Consider the following 20,165-nt stretch of genomic DNA (forward strand, 5'->3'; position numbering starts at 1 on the left):
GTCACGTTAACCAGTTTTACAAATGCTTGTTTTCTCTCAGCATGGCCTGTTATCAATGTGATTACCATGCACAATTTTGTCACAGCAGATGAATACAGACAAGGCCTGGGGAAAAGGGAGAGAGACAGAAAGAGAGCTAGACAGGATGGATGCAGAGAGGGAGCTGAGGGGGAGGGAGAGACCGGTGGCCTGTACGAGGCAGGGTGTGATTTTAATACGTGGAGCTCACAGTCTCATTACAGGCTTCAGTCTGAAGAGCGCAGGGGTCAGACCTGATCCAAACCCACACTGACAAGTGCAAATGGGATTCTGCTGTCTGTCTCAACACCCTCCTTACACACATGCACACTCCCTCTCTCTCTCTCTCTCTCTCATACACACACACACACACACACACACCTTCACACAAAACCAATCCCCTAATCTAATACACACACTCTACCTACTAAAAGCATCGCCCTGCATTTACGAGTGAAAACACACACACATGCACATAGATATCAATAAACATACAGAAAAGAATACTGGTGACGCAAACCTTTTCTTTTTTGTTAGCTTTCCCTTGGCTGCGTGTGATTTCCCTGCCAACACTTACACTACGCCGTCTCCTTAAATTAAAGAGAGGCACACACATTTTACTAAATCACACTTTCTTTTTTTTTGCAATTTAAATAAAAATCTCCAAAGCAAAAGCTTTGACAGACAAGGGCCAAAAGTTCTACAAAACTTTCACTCAGTCACTGACCATCTTTAACGCCAGTAGTGGTTGCACCGTTTCATTCACATAAAAGCACATTTTCCAAATACATACACATAAATCTAAGTATGCATATGGGACCATCATGTGAGGCAGGGTGGGCTGCGCTGACTTGCACAATTACCTTGATGGATCACCCTATGTAACGGCCTGCAGAAGAGGATAGTCTCTATTGTTAAGTAGTACCTCTCCATGGAGCCTAGCTTCTTCTGCATGACCTACACACACAGACGGCTAATACATACACCACACACACACACACACACACAAAAAGAAAAAAAAAGGCAACGACCCAGGAATAAATTACACATGACCTTTATAAGCATCATGTTTAAAATGCAGCATTCTGCGTATGCTAGACGTGCCTGAAAACATTCAGAGATGTTACAAAGATAAAATCCCCTGCTGTACATGACCTATGAATGCACAAACAACTTTTAACACAAAAATGCTCTTGAGTGGAGGGGTAGGTTATATTTCCAGTGTGAATGGCCATTCATATAAAAGGAAACCACAAAATGACCATGTTTCCTCTCTGCGTTCAGTGTTGAAACAGCATGGGCACATAAGCAACCCGGAAACATGTAGACTGCCAGGAGTTAAAAAAAAAAAGGTGTTCTTAGAAATTAAATATGAAAAGCATAAAATATGCAGCTAGCTCCCACTATGCCAACGCTGCCTCTGACACAGGCTTTCTCTCCTCGGCTCCCACTGCATGTTTTATTCAGGATTGATATTCTAAAAGCTGAAATAGAACAATCTATTTCCCCCTGCACTCCTCACTTCTGATTTACTGATGAATATTTCAGAGGAATGTCAGAAAAGATAGAGAAACTCCACTCTGCAAGCCGGCGTCTGCCTCACCTCTCCCTCCGTCTCCCATCCTCCCCCTGCTTTACAAGACAGCTATGTGATCCTCGTGCAAGACTCACTTAAGAAGCAGATTTGCTTAATTTTCTACATGATTTAACAATTTGTGGAGTGAGTGTTCAGGGGCATGAGAAGGGGGGGAGAGGGGAGTCTTTGGCCCAGGAGTGGAGGAAAGTGACACGGGAGAGAGGGGAGGAAAGGGGAGATAAAGAGAAGCAAAGTGCTGCACAGACAGGACACATGATATGAGTTGGGCAAACACATTCTCAAATATAACAGAATCTAAGCTGACCACAGACCAGACAGCAAAACTGCTTATGTTTCACAATTTAGATTTAAACTTTAAGTCAAACTTTACTTTTTAATCTCTAAATGGATGTCGCATTAAAAAGCAGAGCAAAATTAGAATCCATCAATTTGCTTTCGGGATATAGAAAAAAAATATATATAAAATACATGCAGCAAGTATAAACAATCAGGTAAATAAATTATGGACACATGTGAAAGGCACACATCTGCTCCTGCTCTTTCCAGTCCCTCATGCCTATTTATACCTGACTGGAATGCCAGTGAGTGACTGACACATATACACATACACACATACACACACACACACCACAGCTTTACAGACAGGGCTATTGTTCTCTTTCAGTCTAAGTCATGTGCACCACTAAAATATATTCAGCATTGGAATACAATACAAAACAGGGAACACAAGTGATACAATAACAAAATGAGGCAGAGGAACAATGCCAATGAGTTTCTCTATCATACGCACACACACACACACACACACACACACACAAGGAGTTAGAGTACAGATGGTACTCACAGTCTTTCAGTGTTGCGGGGGATATTCCTTGGCATGGTCCTGAGACCCAGTCCATGGCAGTCTACTGTGGTGCCGCTGCAGGTACACAGGGCTGGGCAGGCGCTGGCATTGCCCATGAGCAGAGCGGAGAGCATCGCCACCCACATCCAGAGTGGCTGCCCGGCCAGCCTGCCCATGCCTGCCCCAAAACAGTTTCCTCTAACGGGCATATTCACCACCACTGCAGTCAGTTCTTCTTCTTCAAAAAAAAAAACCTACTTCTCTCTCTCTGCCCACCTTTGTCTCCCTGTTTGTCTTCAAAAACCAAGAGTCCTTTATACACCTTTCAAATCCTCTGCAATAATTATATATTTGTGGTGAATATAAATAGAAAATTAAACTATAACAAATGCTAATATTTTCCTTTTATCTGTGAAGCAAAGCAAATCCTTTTGTGTTCTTCTAGATTTCTTTTGATGTAGGTATGATATCCACCACAGTTTGCTGATGTAAAAAAACAAAAAAAAAGCTGTTTTCCTTCTCTTATTTTCTCCTTGCAAACTCTTCTCCTCTCTTGTCTTTGTGGAGTTGCTGTGCTCTGGTCTGCGCTCGTCTGTGTCTCTGTCCTCCTCTCACTCAGTCCCGCTCTGCTCTGCTCGCCTGTAGAGAGAGGAAATAGGGAAAGAGCAAAAAGGAAAAAAAGCCAGTCTCTTTCTCTCTCTCTCTCTCTCTCTCTTACACACACACACACACACACACACCAGTCATCCATCACAAGGATCTACAAATAGCAGAGCCCCCGACTCCACCCCTACCCCTCCTCTCCTCCCCCAGTCCTCTCCCTCCTCACACCCCCCCCAGAACCCTGCCTGAACTCACTCTCATTCTCGAGATCCCTCTTTCACTCCCTTGATTCTATTCACAATACAAATCTACTCCAAGTATCTTTCTTTTTCTGTTTTTTTTTTCCACTCACTCCACTCCATTCTCTCAGGTTTGCCTCCAGGCGAACTCCCCCCCGAGAGAGAGAGAACTAACCCGCATGACACTGCATAACCCCTGCCCGAAGGGAGAGTCTGTGGGGAGACTGGGCTGAGTGTGTGTATGTATGCGTGAGTGTGTATGAATGTGTGCATGTAACGAAGGAGAATCCACTGGGGAAGAGAGGAATCAACACCTCAGTCCTTGGAGGCAAAAAGCCGGAATAAATAATCTGTAAATGTGGGTCTTAACATGTAGATCAAGTGTGGCCACACAGACAGAAGCTGCAGCATGGAAATATTCATGATCTGTTAGGAAGGCAGACCACAGCCATAAAAAGTAAGTCAACACTATATTTTAGGATCAGCGTAAGCACAGGAACAGAAATTATATCCTAATATATACAAATGAACAGACTAACAGCTACACTCACAACCATACCTGCTCTGTTACTTGGATTTATGGGAGTAACTGGCAGACAATCCTTCCCTTAATGCCAGGACCACGCATTCCCTGAAGTGAGCTCAAAACATAAAGACATAAACTGAGAAGGGAAAGTCGAACGATAAGCAGCATCTGCAGAACATCATTTACTTAAGAGGAGTTCTGAGTAAATATTATTTTTGCAACGGTTGGCATTTAAGAGTGGCTATATTAAAGTCCAGCGGCTGTTGACAGTGTAATTGTAGATTTAAGGAAACTTTTAAAATTCAATACTGATTTCCAGTTTATGGAACTGTAAATTAGAACTTTGGATGAGGTTAGGAAGCAGACCTTGTTTTGTTTTGTTCACTGTTATCCACACAATAAAAAAAATGATTACACTTTGAAACAAGGTACAGAAAAAATGAGAGAAGTTAAGGGGAAATAATGCTGTCCCTACAGCAGACTTTCATATTGAACCAAAGGCTAATGATTTGATCGTAGATGTCTGTGAATCTGCCCACTGAGCACCTTCTTAATGACGCACTCTGGATCCACTGAATGCACCGCTAAATGACACAAAACCAATAATTAATTCTAGGGCCACTTTCCCATTATACATAAATATTAATTACTAGCTTTTTATCCCAGTGGATGTAGTTGAAACTTGTCAGTTCAGTCGGGTTTTGTTTTTAACATGACTGGATACAGAAACGGCAGCCAAGCCAAGAAATGAGACTTTATCGCTTCAGTTCCATTTTTTTGTTTTAGAGTTCTGTTTAAACATGATTCAATATCTAAATAAACTGCTACTGTTAATTAATTCACAGCAGGTTCCTGATTTGATACTTGGATGCTTGGATACAAGCACCCTTTTAAAAAACTAATAGTAAATAAAACAAACACCTCAGTTATCTATAGTCATGGCTGTGCTTGGCTCAGCTTGAGCCATTCGGTCTTGGGTCTAATTCTGCAGAGGACTTTGCTGCGGGGTGGATCCCTACCAACATTAACATCAGCACAGTCACATATACCTAAGAACCCCATTCACTTAAACCAACAAAGAAACAAAGGGAAAAAAGGAGGAGGGAGGGGAGATGCAAGTACAAAAACACTTCAGCTTCTATCTGTCTGCTTTGACCAGCTAAGCACATGTGCACACGCATGTTTGAGCACGTGCAGGTGTGCACATACATACATATGATAGAGAAAAGAGCCATCCGTCCCGGTAAAAGCGTCAGTGCAGTGTATATCTTCCCTCTATGAACGGCTAATTAAAGAGGAGACAGTGGTGTTTAGTGGTAAAGGGGTGGTGGTGGTGGAAACGTCCCTCTGCTCTCACAGAGTCGTGATAGGAATTCACACAAATACACAACAGGAATTATTCTGCTGCTCCCTCAAAGCCGTGGGAGGACATGGCAGCAATTTACAATTAGTCTGGAAGAGAAGGGTTTGGAAAACATAAGACCTCACCAACAAATGATGAGGAACAAACTGCAATTAATGCGGAATGACAACCAGCTTAAAAATTCAGTCTCCCTAAAGCCTGGTGAGGTTGGTAGCCAAAATATTTCCCTACAGTTTGTACCCAAAGTTAGAAATCAAAGAACCAAAACTTTGATCCACATAAAGCAGGCAGCTGCCCATGGCTGGGCAATAAAGGGATGAATCTTTTAGCTCCTCCATGCTTGACTCATAAAACTAAAATGTGCTTGATAAAGACAAAAAACATGAAGAAAACCAAATTTAGCATCCAGAGAAATCCACAGCATACTTCAAACCCAAGTTATTTGTGTTTCACTCTCAGAAGAGCTTTGCCTCAGAAAAAAAAAGGCAAGAATTCCTCCAGTGTCCATTGCTGAAAAGTGTACATACAGTAACAGAAGTATTTTAACCTTGAATTGATTTTTTTTTTTCTTTTCCCAACACAAATGATCTGTTATGGGTATTATTCCATGTGTAGTTCTCATCAGAAACAACTCCCTGTGAAAGGCATTTGAGTGTGCACATTTAAAACACAATCACATCCACTCATCATATATGCCTGTGGGTTTGTGTGCCCACTAGATAATGTAAAGTTGATTACAGTATGTCTGACTCATTTTACAGTCATCATGCCCATTCTGAAGCAGGAATGCTAAATAAAACCCCTCTGGAGTTTTGGCTGTAAAACAATACATTCCCATCATGGAGGATCTCTGTTGTATATTTACAGAACATGAGAAAAAGCAGGCCCGTTCTCACAGATGTTTACAACATATACTTACAATACCAAACATGCATTGACATGGACACCATAATGACACACTGAGACATTCCTCCTATTGTGGAAAGCTGCCTCGACACTTACTAATCCACCCACTAACCCTCCGACTCCATAAAATATATTCAATTTGGGCAAATCATCTACAGCAAAGAGCAATAATTTTGGTAACAGTGTTATGTTTGGATTTTGGTGGCTGTTTTTCTTATCATAGCTGGTCATTGACAGGGTAAAACAAATTTTCATTTTATTTGTCATCTCTGTAAATTTTAACACAGATGTATGCTGTCACATATGAATTTTTGTTTTCTTCCCAGTTCTGATCTGTTGCAATGGACATAGCCTTCTAAATGTTTACAAGCAATTTGGGGACAATTTTCTGGTTGCAGGACACTGAGACATGTACTGTTAAAGTTGGGAGATGACAAAGCAAGAATGATTATTATCCAATGCCTCTAATGTATTTCAGTTTTGGTATTATTACTTTAGTTTTCTTGGATTAAATAGTCAGTGGTCTCATATGCATTTATGGAAGGTAGGCCCAATAGTTAATAAGCAGACTTTTTCCTCATATTGACCTGTCTATAACTGATGTATCAAGCATACTGTGTGTTGTACCTAAGAAGCCCTAAATTATTTGCAGCTAAACAGCACCACCTTGTGGCTACAAGTAAAACAGCATCATGCAGAAGCAGACTGCGACATTGCACAAAAATCTAGAGGAGGTAACAGAAATGAAACATCCCATCATCATTTAAGAAAAACTACAAAACCAGAAAAGGTTCATAATTATGTCTACATCCCTGCTAAGGCACATACTCATACATTCCAAATAAAAAGGCAAATACAGAATGCAGCCTGTTGTCTTTTAATTACAGCGAGTTGCATAGCTTCACAGTAGTGTCAGTATCATCAGTTTACACAGCCAGCTAAGTTGACCATGCAGCTACTGTCACATTACAGTAAGTGTAACTGCTTGGCAGGGTGACCTCCAAACTGCTACTGAAAGAGTAAGACAACAAGGAGGCTTTAAAAGTGGCAGCAGTACAAACTCCCCAAAAAAAAGCACCTGGGTTCAATAACCACAATAAAAGGCAAACAAGAGATTCGTCTTCATTTGCACTCAACTAACCAAATCAAAAAGATAAAAACAGACAATAAAATATTTAAAATAATAATAAAAAGTTCTTATACTAAATAGCTAAATACATGTAAAGATACAAATGTATGTAAAGCTATAAAACTGTATACAATGTTGCATAAGAATCAAAACAACAAAAAAAAGTAGAATAAAATAAAGATGCAAAGCCAAGATGTAGTTAAAAGTAGCAGTAGTTTAAAGTATCAGAGTACTGACACCCAAGACTTGAACAAAAGTGGAAACCGACCAAGACAAAATACTATATAATCTACCCGAGCTGGTCCTTAGGCCTTTCACTTGGTATCATCACACTCTCTGATCTCTGATTACTCTTCCCTCCCACTTACTTACACATCAGTGGATAATTCATAGCAATTTCAGCACACTTTTAAAGCTATTGGAAAATTAAAGACAAAAAATAAAGGAAAAATCTTAAGGTCAGATAACAGCTGCATTATACAGTAGCTTAACATATATTCACTTTAAGGCACATCTCTGAATTGATTGCTTTTCTAATAAAAGTCTTGAACAGTCTGAACTGACCACGTAAGTCAAACTAAATTTGTTGCAACTCACAAATGTAACATTTAAATAGAAAAGTCTGGACATCGCATTTTATCGGTTCACGTGATGCACTAGATTCCAGTTGAGCTGAGAAATAAATACAAAAAGTTTTGCAAATAAAATGAATGCATTTCAGTCGATGACAAGGCTAAACATTCACAAATTCAGTGGCGCAAATACATGACACTCGCATCCAGCAGAATACCATCAATTAACAAGGAATAAAAAAATTGTATGATTGTATGAGGTACTGAGATACTCAGTTTTTTACCTACACAGCAGCCGCCCTGGAAAGGCAGTCAGAGTACCAGTGTAGGAAGATAAGCAATGTATGTGTAGGGTGGCAGCAAAATGTAATTTAGCAGTTATGACACTCACCTCTCGGGTCTTGGCGAGAGCACAGAGCGACACTTCAGTTTCCCATCAGAAAGGGCTGTTTGGTGGCAAAGTAACATTGTAAAAATATTCTAAATATCGTGTGCACTTAAGGTGATACTGATTTTTTTTTTTAGGTGGACCATTTTAAGTGGCTAAATTACATTTTGCTGTCTGTCCACAGCAGCACATTGCCTTCATTCTCACTGATACTCCTGTTGCTTCTCCAGACTGGGGATGTGCTGATTGCCATCTACTGTAGGTAATAACACTGACTAAGTACCTCATACAAACCTGCTTTAAAAAAAAAAAACAAAAACAAAAACACACACACACAAACTATCCATTTAAGATGGAAGTCCTGTAGACTGTGTAAGAAAAGTGGTTAATTGCATTGACTGAAAATAAAGCTCACAAGATCCACATAGTTCAATTTTGGTGATCTCACATTTAAGACTTAAATTAATAAAACCTGAGTACAGACTAAATATGGTGTCAAAACAAACCTGTACGGTGCATTACACTGTTTAGTCTAAAAAAGATCCTTTAACACCCCTGATGTAACAGACTGATGTTTCCATAGCTGTGAGGAGCACATTCTTTCATTCTTTTAAATACGCTTAATCCTGGACAAGCTGAGGAAGGAGAGAGAGAGAGACAGAGACAGAGAGATAAGGTCATTTTTAATCCTTCAGCAGAGTACATGAGGCATCATTAGCAATGTAAGCACTGTTAAAGTAAGTCCAGGCTTGTCTGTGGTGAACCACAGACAGATGGCTGGAAGTGCCTGAAAACTCCCTCAGCACAGTCATGAGGAAAGCTACTGGCTGATGACAGTTTTAGGAGTGAATCGTGCTGTCCCACAATTTAAATGTGACATGTTGATTGGTTTGGTTTAAATAAAAAAAGAATCACTAGACAATTTCACTGTTTTTAAACACATTCAACTGGTCCAATTTCATGTCATATCAGCAGAACCTAAAGTCACAGGCAGTCAACACACGCTGTAGTAATCTGCAGGACCATAACAGGGTTCCTTTGCCTTTTTCATTTGAAATTCCACTATTTTCTATTTTTAGACCAGTTCTGACATTTGAGTACAAATACCTAAATGTTTATTACATAAATAAATTATTTACATAAAATTGCATTTGCATTCTTGCACTTGGCTTACAATTGCGGTCTTCCCCCGATTGGGGAAGACAAAACCAGAATAAAACCAGAATTTGTATTTAGCTCTCTTTGCCAATTAAGAGTCCTTATCCAACAAGGAATTATATTTGGGGACTGTCAGGCCATCACTCAGAAAGCTTGCGTTTATCGCCATTCAGTTCACACTCCTATGCAGAATGTTCCACTGTCAAACATCTCTGTCCAAAGAGGAAATAAACAAATTGGAGCTACCTATAATATTTTCCTTCATCACAGTGAATAAACACTTAATTTATTGTTCCACCAACATTTTCAGTCTCTTTTAAAAAGTAAAAACTGAAAATGAGTCAAAAAAAATTTACTTTTTGTCACTGCCTCCATGGAAACAATAATGAGCGCAGCAGAGATTCTGTTTACTTTTCCAATACATTACATCACTGCATAAAAAATGTTGCCATTCAGGTACACGGTCTCTCAAACAGCAGTAAACATTTTGGCTACCTGCTCGAAATGCTACGAAAAACACACGTTTGTATGATCAGTTTATTTTTAGGAACTCTATGTTTTGGAAAACAGAATGGGGCAATAATCTGGAAACACAAATATTTGTCCATACTCCCCCTCCCCTCCACAATCCAGACCTCAAAATGACTAAAACCAGCTTATATACTTTTCCGTACTGAGTGGGAAACCTGCCCTTCACCTGCACCAAATATAGATGATGAGGTTTTGAAGATTTCATTGACAAGGCATGGATTCTTATAAACTATAAACTCGGTTTGCTACGTGGTGTAACAATGTGATACTCACTCCAACACAGCTGGCGTTTTCTCTGCCTTTGCCCTCACTTGAACTGCTTGGTGCAGGACTCTGCAGTGTGCTGTTCTCTTTCTCTGTGACTGCCTGGCTTCCCAACACCTTCCTCTGTTGTTAGAAACAAAAAGTCATTACATGGAGATGGACACTATTTGAGAAGCCAAGCCTGTATTAAAGATGCCCTGTAGATTTTTCATTGGAAACAAACATGTTTCTTTATCTTTAATGTTTTTCATCGAAATGCACTGCATGTCAATAACATATCCATAAGGCCTTGCCAACATATTATGTTGAGTGAATTTGCTTTACCATGAAAGAAAAAAATCTGAGCAAAATATCGCTCAGTAGCATCGCTAGTAATGAAAAGGAAAGTCTAGGGTGCTTTCATAATACACACCTTGATAATTCCACCTAAGGAGCGTGAACGCCAGTGTTTCCTGCTGAACGGCGTCCTTGAGTCAGCTGAAGGTGTCTGCAAAGACTGCTTTTCAAACTGCACATAAAATTATAACACATGTAGGTACTCAGTTGTGAGTAGTGTATATATGTTCTTTTTCCTCACAGCTGACCATACCTGTCTGATGAGTTTCTTCTTTTTGGCAGACTCAGGCATGTTGCTGACCTGCTGGTACAGCTCTCTGAGGGCAGATTCAGTATAACTTTGAGTCTCAGATGACCTGATGCCACTGGTGCCGCAGTCGTCACATCTGGTTGTTCTTATGGAGGGAGAAGGGGACGCAGCTGCTACCATAGGTACGGGCCCATCTTTAGTCCCAGAACAGAGCATCAAGTCATCCTAGAAAGGACAGACATAATATTTAACCAGGTGTTTCGAACTTTGCATTCACACTGAAACCACAAGCTATTTTCAGAGATGTGATAACAAAGAAATGCGCACAACTGAGTCATACACCGCACAACCATATGAAAAACAAAGAAATAGCTTTAAAATCAGAATACTGCCACAGAAATCAGAAGTTTAAATTTAAGGTTCTTTGAAAATCATTCTATTAAGTGCCCAGTAGCAGAAACCAAGATCAAGAAAATGCAAAGACCAAAAACACTCACTTTTGACTGAAGAGTTTTTGATCCAGTGAAGTATAAGTGAGTATATTCTTTGATATATGCAGGTGCCTTCAGAAAAACAAAACAAAACAAAACATGGACATTAAATCCTCCCATGAATGGTCATTGTGAAGTATTAATAGCATGCCACTGATTAATATGATAGCATTTAAAAATACAAGGCCTCACTCTCACAGTAAAGTATCTACTTGGAAGAATACATTGTGTGTGCAATAAAGCAGGTGAACAATTCCCGCTATACACATCAGGGTAAATTAATGCAAATGACTAAATATAAACCATTCATCCAGATTTCAAAGGCTGTTGATAGTGTGATAAACTGAAAAACAAAAGCCTTTATTGATATTTCTTTCAAATGCAAAATATGTATTCTTTCTCCCTACGCCATTTGCATTTCTTGTAACCCTAGCAACATCGCCACCACTTCATTCAAAGCAAAAAAACACAGTAGGAAGTGACTGAAGAAACCACAAAACCAGATGGGTGTGATGTAGTGTATATTTATCTGTATATCATATGATATCTAATTAGAAAGCACTGCCTGTGTTCTGTTTTGAGATGACAGTACAGTTATAGACAATATCAACAGATAAATGTAATGCTGTTCCTATTGGACAAAGAAAAACAGAGAAGCATTTTAGATGTATGTTTTAATATTTTGCTCACCTTGAACAATTTCTGTGAGTGCCTGATGAGGAATGCTATGCCATTATTTAGTTGTTCGATGTTCCCCTGCAGATCACTTGCTGTCACCTGCAAAAGAAAAAAAAAAGGCAAACACGTTCAATAAAACTATTAAGACGGTGGTGTACATAACTATAACCATAGTGATGATAATTGTAAAGTACTGGAAAAGTAAAAAAGCTGAACATAAGGTTCTTACATTTTTGGGCCAGATGATATGTGGAGCAAACATTTTGGCGAGATTGATAGCTGACATCTTGTTGATGTGTTGATTGCGGGCAGTGTGGTACAGCAGATCAAGCAGCAGTTTCAATAGACTGCGGTTGGCTGGTGGGAGCAACATGAAAAGCAGCTGAAATGCCTCAATCTGCTGTTCCTTGTCAGGCACATTTGTCTTATCCCCCTTATCATCAAAGCGAGTCAGCTCTGGACACAACAGATAAGAGAAATATTAGAAAACAGCAAAGTTACTATAATTTTTTTTTCTTCACTTCACATTGATCTGAATGTGACAAGGATTTGTGTGTGAGTCAACAAACACCTCCAATCTTCAAGTGAGCATGATAGTGTCGGTGCGTGAGCAGAGGCTCTGGCAGTTCTCCCAGGTAGGCTTTGAGCAATGTGGCCGCATCATTGGGGTGGAAGTCGCCTGACTCTAGATCCAACTCTGCACCAGCATTCAGCATTTCCCTCAGGGCTGCCTGCCTTAGGCTGTGGCCTGGCACACGGAACAACCCCTCCACATGAAGGTCTGAGGGATGGAGAAAGACAGCCGGGGGGGGGGGGGGGCGATGTGGTGTGTAGGCGGGTAGACACAGAATGAAAGAGACATAGGGAGAGAACGACACAGAAACGAAAGGAGGGAGGCAGCAGGAGTAAAGTGCTTTCAGATAAATTATTGACCAAAGCATTTGCTCCCAGTGTCCACTTTCAGTGAATGACATCATCATTTTCTAGAAATAAACCATGACCTCATGCTAATTCACTGCTCTCCAACTAAGCTAAAGAACAAAAAGTAAAAGTTAAAGTTAAGGGTTATTTATGGTAGGTTGCTTTAAAATATATTTCTGTCACCTTTAGTGGAGCATAATGTGCACACTGCTATTTAAATAACACAAATGTCCCAATGTATGTTTTTGACCTATCAACCATGTGTGCACTGACTGATCAGCTACTGTCTGTCTGTGAGGTGTAGATTCACCTGACTCACTACAGTGGACAGGGAAGTAAAATCACAGAATTAAATACACTGTTCATTTCTTCCTGTGGAGCTGAGATGAAAAAAAAATTTGGTTCAGGAAATATTTACTCAGCTTGGTAAAGGTAATTTGCCTGACCACTGTCATCTCAGCTCCCCCAGAGGTGCTGCTGACAGACAGCTGCTTCTGTGGACAGAGACTCTTAACACAGGTCAGAGTCAGTCTGGATCAAATACTATTATCTCCATGGCAATGTAGCTACATTTCTCTATCACACTGCACGACAAAATAATAAAATATCCACAACTGAACAAAATTCTGGTGTGCGACATGAAAGAAAGTGTTGAGAGAGAAATTACATGATGAAAACATATAATTTCTGTCAAGCAGCGTTCAGGAAAATTGTCAAACACCCTCACATAAATTAGATGCAGCCTTGAGCCTTCAAATATTCAATTCCCATAAAAGCTAAGGATAAGAACTGATCAGCAATCTGACTAGATATCCCAAGAAATTATTATGGTGTTTAAATTCACACAAGCACTGTCATGGTTAGAGATTTGTTTTCTTCACACATGCAGACCATACATGCACAATGTATGATGGAGTCAGTGCTTTGAAACTGACCTGAAAATAGGAGAACTTATGTAGTTGTAATCATACTCACTTTTACTGAGGTATTCAATAAGCTGATAAATCTGTGCTATTCCTTCTTCGGTTAATGGTGCACCAAAAACGACTCCTTTTTCTGAAAGTCATCAAATGGCACAATAAGACAAACTGGGATTTACTCCTCTAAACCAGTCATTAAATGATTTTAGTGACTGGCTTGGATTCATTTTGTAATCTCTGTCAACTACAAGGACCTGTTTTTACCTGTTACATAAAATGCTGAAACGATTTGTGTTCAGCTTTTAGTCAGGGGGGTCGAGAACTGTTACAAAGTCAAGGTTGGTCTTTAGGAAATTGTGATTGGAATGTTTAAGTAAAGAGCTTAAGGTTACACTAGATATCTGTCATTTTCAAGGTTATTTACCCTCTCTAATGAAATAAAACACAACACAATAAAATATTTTGGCACATAGCATATTTGTCTAAAACAGCGTCTCAAAGACAGTACGCTAATGGTTAATGGCTCTGTTCCCCTAACCTTTCCGTTTTAGGAAGTTGAAGGAGCGCAGAAAGCCAGTGGCGGGCAGTCTTGGCTCACATTCTCCTGTGAGCTGGGCAAACTCATCCCCTGGAAGGTCTATGAGTCGAGTGATATTGCTGAGTATCAAATCCGTAAAGACCTGGGGATGCTCATGTTTCAGCCTCTCCACAAAAAAGTCTGGGTTAAAGATCACAGGCTGGCTTGCGTTTGGCTTTTCCTGGCTGTTAAAAACGCTGCATTTGGTTCCCCTGTTAAAGACAAAAAGGTTAGCTGGGGTTGAACTCGAGGGGAAATAGTAAAGTTTCGTGCCTTAAATCAAGTAGTTACCGTAAATCAGAAGGTGGCGATATATAACATAAATTAGCGGATTAACGTTAGCTAACGTTAGCATGACATGTTGGCTACCCCCAACACGTCTGGTAGTTAGTTACAATACATATATATATACATATATAATATATATATTTTATTAACTCTAATAATCCCCAAAACCTACATTTTATACTGTCGTTTTAAAACATGTTAATTTGATGACATACTAAACGAAAAGTAGATACCTTCTGTCCAGTTTGTGATTGTTTTGAGGACCTTGTTCAGCCGCCATTTTCGTTTTAAATCTTCCGCAGTTTCATTTTAGTCCCGCCCACGTGGCCGTGATTGGCTAAAATATACAGACGTCACTACAAGGAGGGTTGATGTTGTACACAGCGCCATAGATTGTATTTGTGCGTTTATGCTAACTATACTATAAAGGGAAATGTTGGTAACTGGAATAATCCAAATCTAAAGTAAAGAATCTAAAGCAAAGGCCAGACCAATTCTTTGTTTTTCAACAGTAGCAGATTTATTTATCATATTCTTTCCAGTTATTTACAAAGTTTGGTTACATTAAAAAAGATTCAACCCTCACAGTTTGCATTGTATTTTAAAGCAATGCAACACAATTATTTCTATATATGTGTGTGTGTGTATGTGTAAATATATGCAAAATACATTATACACAAAGGCATGACATTTTTCTGAAACATACTGTTTATCATGAGGCAGAAAATTAATTATTTTCCAAAATGGTCATCTAGGTTCAGATGACCATTTTGGCTTTTTGAAGGTAGAATATAATAAAGCAGATGACTGATAATCACTGCCAGCAAGCAACATGTCTGTGACTCAGTCATGGTTCTGACCCAGCATCTGAGCATTTTTTTCTCTTCTACATAGAAAAAAAATGATGAGCATGTCACAATTAAAGTTATGATATAATCAGAATCAGAATCAGAATTCCTTTATTTATCCCTGGAGGGAAATTCTTGAGCTACATAACCTCAACACAGTACACATTTTATCCAGTAACAATTTGGGAAACTTTGGGAATGTGGTACCGCACTGAAAACATACTGCATTCACTGAATGTCTTCATAGCTGCCACACACACTTATACACACTTTAAGACATATTTGTAGCTAGACAAAAAAGCATCTGAAAGAACGGAAATGTTACTTGACAGCACAACTTAAATCCACATATTCTGTAGACACAGTAAACATTTTTACAGTCTTTTCAAACATTTTCATGACACTCTCTGAGTGAAGGAAAGAAATAGACTTTTTTTTTAGGAAAAAATTCATTTAGTTTTTAGATCACACTCTTGTCTTTAACAGTGTGAAGTAGTAAAACACTCACAATGAACTCATGTTCAAGAGAGCTTCCATGTACCTATCCCTCTGACCTGATTTGTTAGTGACTGTATTTAATTTATGTCCATCCTGTCTCTATTGCATTTACCATTAATCCTCTCTCTGACTGCTGTGCTTGCTTTTACACTAGAACTTCTCTGTCGCAGCCAAGGCATGTTCCCATACTTCCAATAGCATCGAGGCCTGAGCCTGCCCAAAGTTCTCCAGCATGCCCGGCGAAATATGTGGGAGGAAATACAAAACAGTAGTGGGTCCAGAGCACCGTTGATATACCACAGTGGAAGTGACAAGTATGATTTAAGGATTGTGTAGACAGAAAGGACAGTGTCAGACCACACAACCACATAGACCTGCATCAGCGACGAGGCAATGTCTGGAAAGTTGCAAATAAAAAAGGCAACCACAACTGCACCTGGAAGACAAAACATAGATATTAGCCCATTTGCATAGCCCACATGGTATATTTGCAGTTACACCACAAAACTGTTGTCGGTTAAGTGTCAGGCGTCAGAAATAGACAGATGTTAGCAGAAAATCATGACACAGCTTCAGGCTGCTATCAACCACTTAACAGCAGGGAGTCCAGTCTCTCTGCTGCTACCCAATTTCACCCATCGATCAATAAAGTATTTCTGATTCTGATATAGTCTTCTGCATTTTGAACTTGAGTATCTGTGGTACTGACCAACTGCAAACGCTGACAGTGCTGACAAATGTGGGAACTGAGACAATGAAAGCATTCAAAATGGAGGAAGCTATATGGCAGCGTATTAGCTTCAAATTTCACCCTTTTTTGTCAGAGCAGCCTATTGGTATGGTTTGCAATCAGTCTTGAGACAGGACTGAATGTACATATAAATTCGATACTTTAGTCTTTGATTGAACACAAACTATCATCAAGCTCCCAGCAGCACCTGCTTTGTATGGATGTGAATGTAACTGTGTGCCATTTTCTTGAGTGGCTGGAAAGGTTTACTATCCCACAACCTCAAGACATAAACAAGGTTTTATAATTTTCTATGACTCACCCATGAGTTTTAGAGCTCTCTTCTCACTTAAAAGTAGCTTTCCGTTCTGATGGCACTGGATATCTCGTCTTCCTTCCGGATTCGGCCGCATGAGACCCATGTTCCTCCTTTGACGTCCGTTCCTTCTCAGGTGGAGAAGTATGAGCAGATAGAGGGTAAAGATGGAGACAAGTGGGACCTGTAATTGGAGAGGCATGAGGAATGCCAGTTTTTGATGCAGAGAAGCAAATCATCTGTTCATCAGTACTGATCTCACCAGAAAGAAGAACCCGGCTCTCAACAGTAAAGCCCCTTTGTAGATGTGTGCAGGATCAGGCTCTGTCATCTCGCACATAGTGGAAACGTGGAAAGCGTCTTCTCGCGTGGTTGCAGTGTAGTCTAGGATGCAGGCCCGAGCTTGGTCATAGACCAGAGCAAAGGGTACTGCTGAGACCAGAGAAATTATCCATACTGAAAGGAGACATGGCAGCCGTGACTTCTGTTGGAGAGGAAAGGAACAGGCAGAAACTTTAGTTTAGTTTGTTAAACCTTTAAGTTTAATGACATTCTCAATATGGGCTGCACTTATTTTATTGTTTTTCATTTTCTTCGTGATCTGTGTTTTTTGTGCAAACAAAGTCATAAAGAAATTTTTACATTTCATTCTGAGATATAAATAATGCACACACGAGAGAACCCTATTCTGTGCTTTTTAACTCGCCTGTTTCAAATCATTTTATTTATTTATTTTTTTTATTTATTTGCATCTGAAAAATATCTGCAGTATGTATTTGTATCCTGTTTGATATATGCTTTATTTTTCATTGGTGATATCTTTTGCAGTTCATCTTTCATTCCTAAGCTTCTTTTGCAGCTGATGTTATAGTCACTGCAGTGAGCAGTGATCCTGAAACACTGCCATCAAAAAACAGTACATTTCTTTTGTGCAAGTACTAAACCTTTAAGCTGGAGACAGACCACATGGTGTGGCAAATGGCTGCATAGCGCTCAGTGCTGAAAGTCATGATAACCCAGCTTGTGGTGGCACAGTACACTTGGCGCATCATGAAGTAGACCTTGCATACCACTTGGCCCAGACGCCATGGGTAGCTCTCCCAGTAGTACCGATACAAAGTAACGGGGATGGTCAAGAGCTGTAGAATGTCTAAAACAAAAGAAAGAACAAGATGAAAGTTACATTTCAAATCCATGCTGAGTTCCATGAAGTTGGCAGTACATTTAATTTAAAGGGAACTGCTGAAGCCAAGGACTTAGGGTATGAAATAAATATTTTTTCAAATTGAAATCATGACAAAAAATTCCAAAAATTAGTTTAGATTAAAAACTTTTCATTTTCATTTTCAGGTTTGAAATACATTAATGTATGTCAAAATTATTTTCATTTTACCCAAAGTAGTACTTTGCCATGTTTATAATAAAATTAAAAAATTTGAAATATGAAAATAGATTTACTAAATTGTAATTTTTGCATATGCATAAAAATGACATTTCACTTATTCCGGTTTGATTTCGTCAGTGTGACTCTTCCATACAGTACATAGTAGCAGTGTGTACCTGACAATACCAGGCTGAGAAGGTAGAAACGAATGGCACTGACTCTCATATGAGCATCCATGAGGAGAGTCAGTATGCTCACACCATTGAATAAGACCTGTAGAGCATTAGGGGGGGACAGCATTTAGTGGTGAAAAAAAATGTATTATTAGCTGTCAGGATGTCAGTGCCACAGTATGACTAGTATTGCAGCTTATTGCTGCTGCGGTAAAACTGAATGTTCGTACTCCACACAAGAAGACAATGCCATAGAAGATTGTCATAGGCACAGCGATTGCCAACGGCTCTCTCCTGGTGACACTAATGTCGAGCTGTGGTGTCTCACTTGGGCTGACATTGCAGCTGAAGAGGAGGTCTGAGAGGTTCATGGCGAGGCAGCTGGTTGAGAACTAGATATATGTTATAGAAAAATGGTTGATAAATTGCATGATGGAGTTAAGCAGCGTTTTCATGAAGATTATTTAATTGCTCATTTGCACAGACAAAATAGATTAACTGACAACGATGTTGGCCATTAGCAAGCATTAGTCAGGTCAGATGTGATTTTTTTTAATTGATCAGTTATTAAATGAGTGCTATAATAGCCACTTTTTCACAGTTTGATGCAAATTTTATTGTTACTTAGTAAAACATCAGAAACACAGGGTTCATAAAATACATACAATATATTTCTATATTCTACAAATACAGCATCGGTTGTCAAAACATAGCTGTTGTTTAGTTGTTTTACCTAACCTACCTACCTTAAATCCATTTAAAACGACAAATGACAGGCTCATATTTGAAGATAAAGAGAAGATTAACATTAAGAGATCTGTGTGCACACAAATGATCAGTGAAAGTCAGTCTTCCAGCATGAAAAAATGTACCCAGACTTGTTGCATTTTCTGGTCCGATTATATTACATTTGTGAACAAATAATCCAATTTAAATTTAGATTAAATTAAGATTAATTTATACAAGAATCTGACAGGTATAATTTCAATCCGACATGCACAAACTGCACAGACTGTTAACCTCCTGTGTAGCCAGTTATAAAAGACAATTTTGGTTTTAGAGTCATCATTGTGTAATTACAGTTGACCTGTATTTGAAGATACTGGATCAGTTTGGTTTAATAAAGTGTAGGCTTACCTTCCAGAGGCAAAAATGCAGGATGAAGCCCGGCAGCTCTCTTCATGTGAAAAACACACACCTTTTTGATTGTCCTTCCCGCTCTGACTCTCTGTCTCCCTCTCTGTCACCTCCTCCATCTCTCTCTCTCTCTCTCCTCTCATTTGCTCACCCAGAGACAGATGTTCACAAGAGTGGCTGATCGAAATCCCAAATAAGTCAGTGTAGCTGCTGTATCATGCAAGACAGCCTGACAGTGTGTGCAGAATGTATCTGGGAAATTTAATCACAAAGGGAAGCACGGTGAAACTATTCCACCATCAGTGTTGTTGTTTCCACAGACAGTATATCTGCCTACTCCACGCAGACATTCACCAGTGCTTGTGTGCCCCTGATCTTACATAAGTAAGGGAAGAAGAATGGCACTGCACACACATAGAGAAACACACAAACAACACCGACTTGTGATTATACTTAGTGAACAAAAGCGGCTCGGATAAG

At 39.5% G+C, this 20,165-nt stretch overlaps 3 protein-coding genes across 4 annotated transcripts in view; all 3 read right to left on the minus strand.

Annotated features, from left to right (window-relative positions):
- Positions 1–3,184, minus strand: part of slit1a (slit homolog 1a (Drosophila)) — an 85,455-nt gene extending 82,271 nt beyond the window's left edge. Inside the window, exon 1 of one of the 2 annotated variants that reach the window (XM_046402558.1) lies at positions 2,460–3,184. In XM_046402558.1, coding sequence (XP_046258514.1) covers positions 2,460–2,668 — 209 coding nt within the window. In that variant the 5' untranslated portion in view covers positions 2,669–3,184. The remainder of the gene's footprint in view (positions 1–2,459) is intronic. The other variant, XM_046402557.1, reaches the window with a different exon arrangement.
- Positions 3,185–6,957: 3,773 nt separating this feature from the next.
- LOC124066301 (rho GTPase-activating protein 19-like) lies at positions 6,958–14,947 on the minus strand. The gene is made up of 11 exons (XM_046402567.1): positions 14,833–14,947; positions 14,273–14,523; positions 13,790–13,870; positions 12,465–12,674; positions 12,123–12,349; positions 11,906–11,992; positions 11,222–11,287; positions 10,728–10,949; positions 10,551–10,646; positions 10,148–10,261; positions 6,958–8,820 (listed from the first exon to the last, which is right to left on the minus strand). The coding sequence occupies exons 1-11, from the start codon at positions 14,877–14,879 to the stop codon at positions 8,806–8,808; spliced, it is 1,416 nt and encodes a 471-aa protein (XP_046258523.1). The 5' UTR covers positions 14,880–14,947; the 3' UTR covers positions 6,958–8,805.
- Positions 14,948–15,326: 379 nt separating this feature from the next.
- Positions 15,327–19,122, minus strand: LOC124065558 (pyrokinin-1 receptor-like). The gene is given in 7 exon segments (XM_046401009.1): positions 15,327–16,037; positions 16,040–16,381; positions 16,998–17,175; positions 17,254–17,475; positions 17,936–18,141; positions 18,552–18,648; positions 18,779–19,122. Coding segments are annotated over 7 exon segments (1,272 nt in total). The 5' UTR covers positions 18,920–19,122; the 3' UTR covers positions 15,327–15,951.
- Between the last annotated feature and the right edge of the window lie 1,043 nt (positions 19,123–20,165).

Source organism: Scatophagus argus, chromosome 10 (genome assembly GCF_020382885.2).
Source record: "Scatophagus argus isolate fScaArg1 chromosome 10, fScaArg1.pri, whole genome shotgun sequence".
NCBI classification, from domain to species: domain Eukaryota; kingdom Metazoa; phylum Chordata; class Actinopteri; family Scatophagidae; genus Scatophagus; species Scatophagus argus.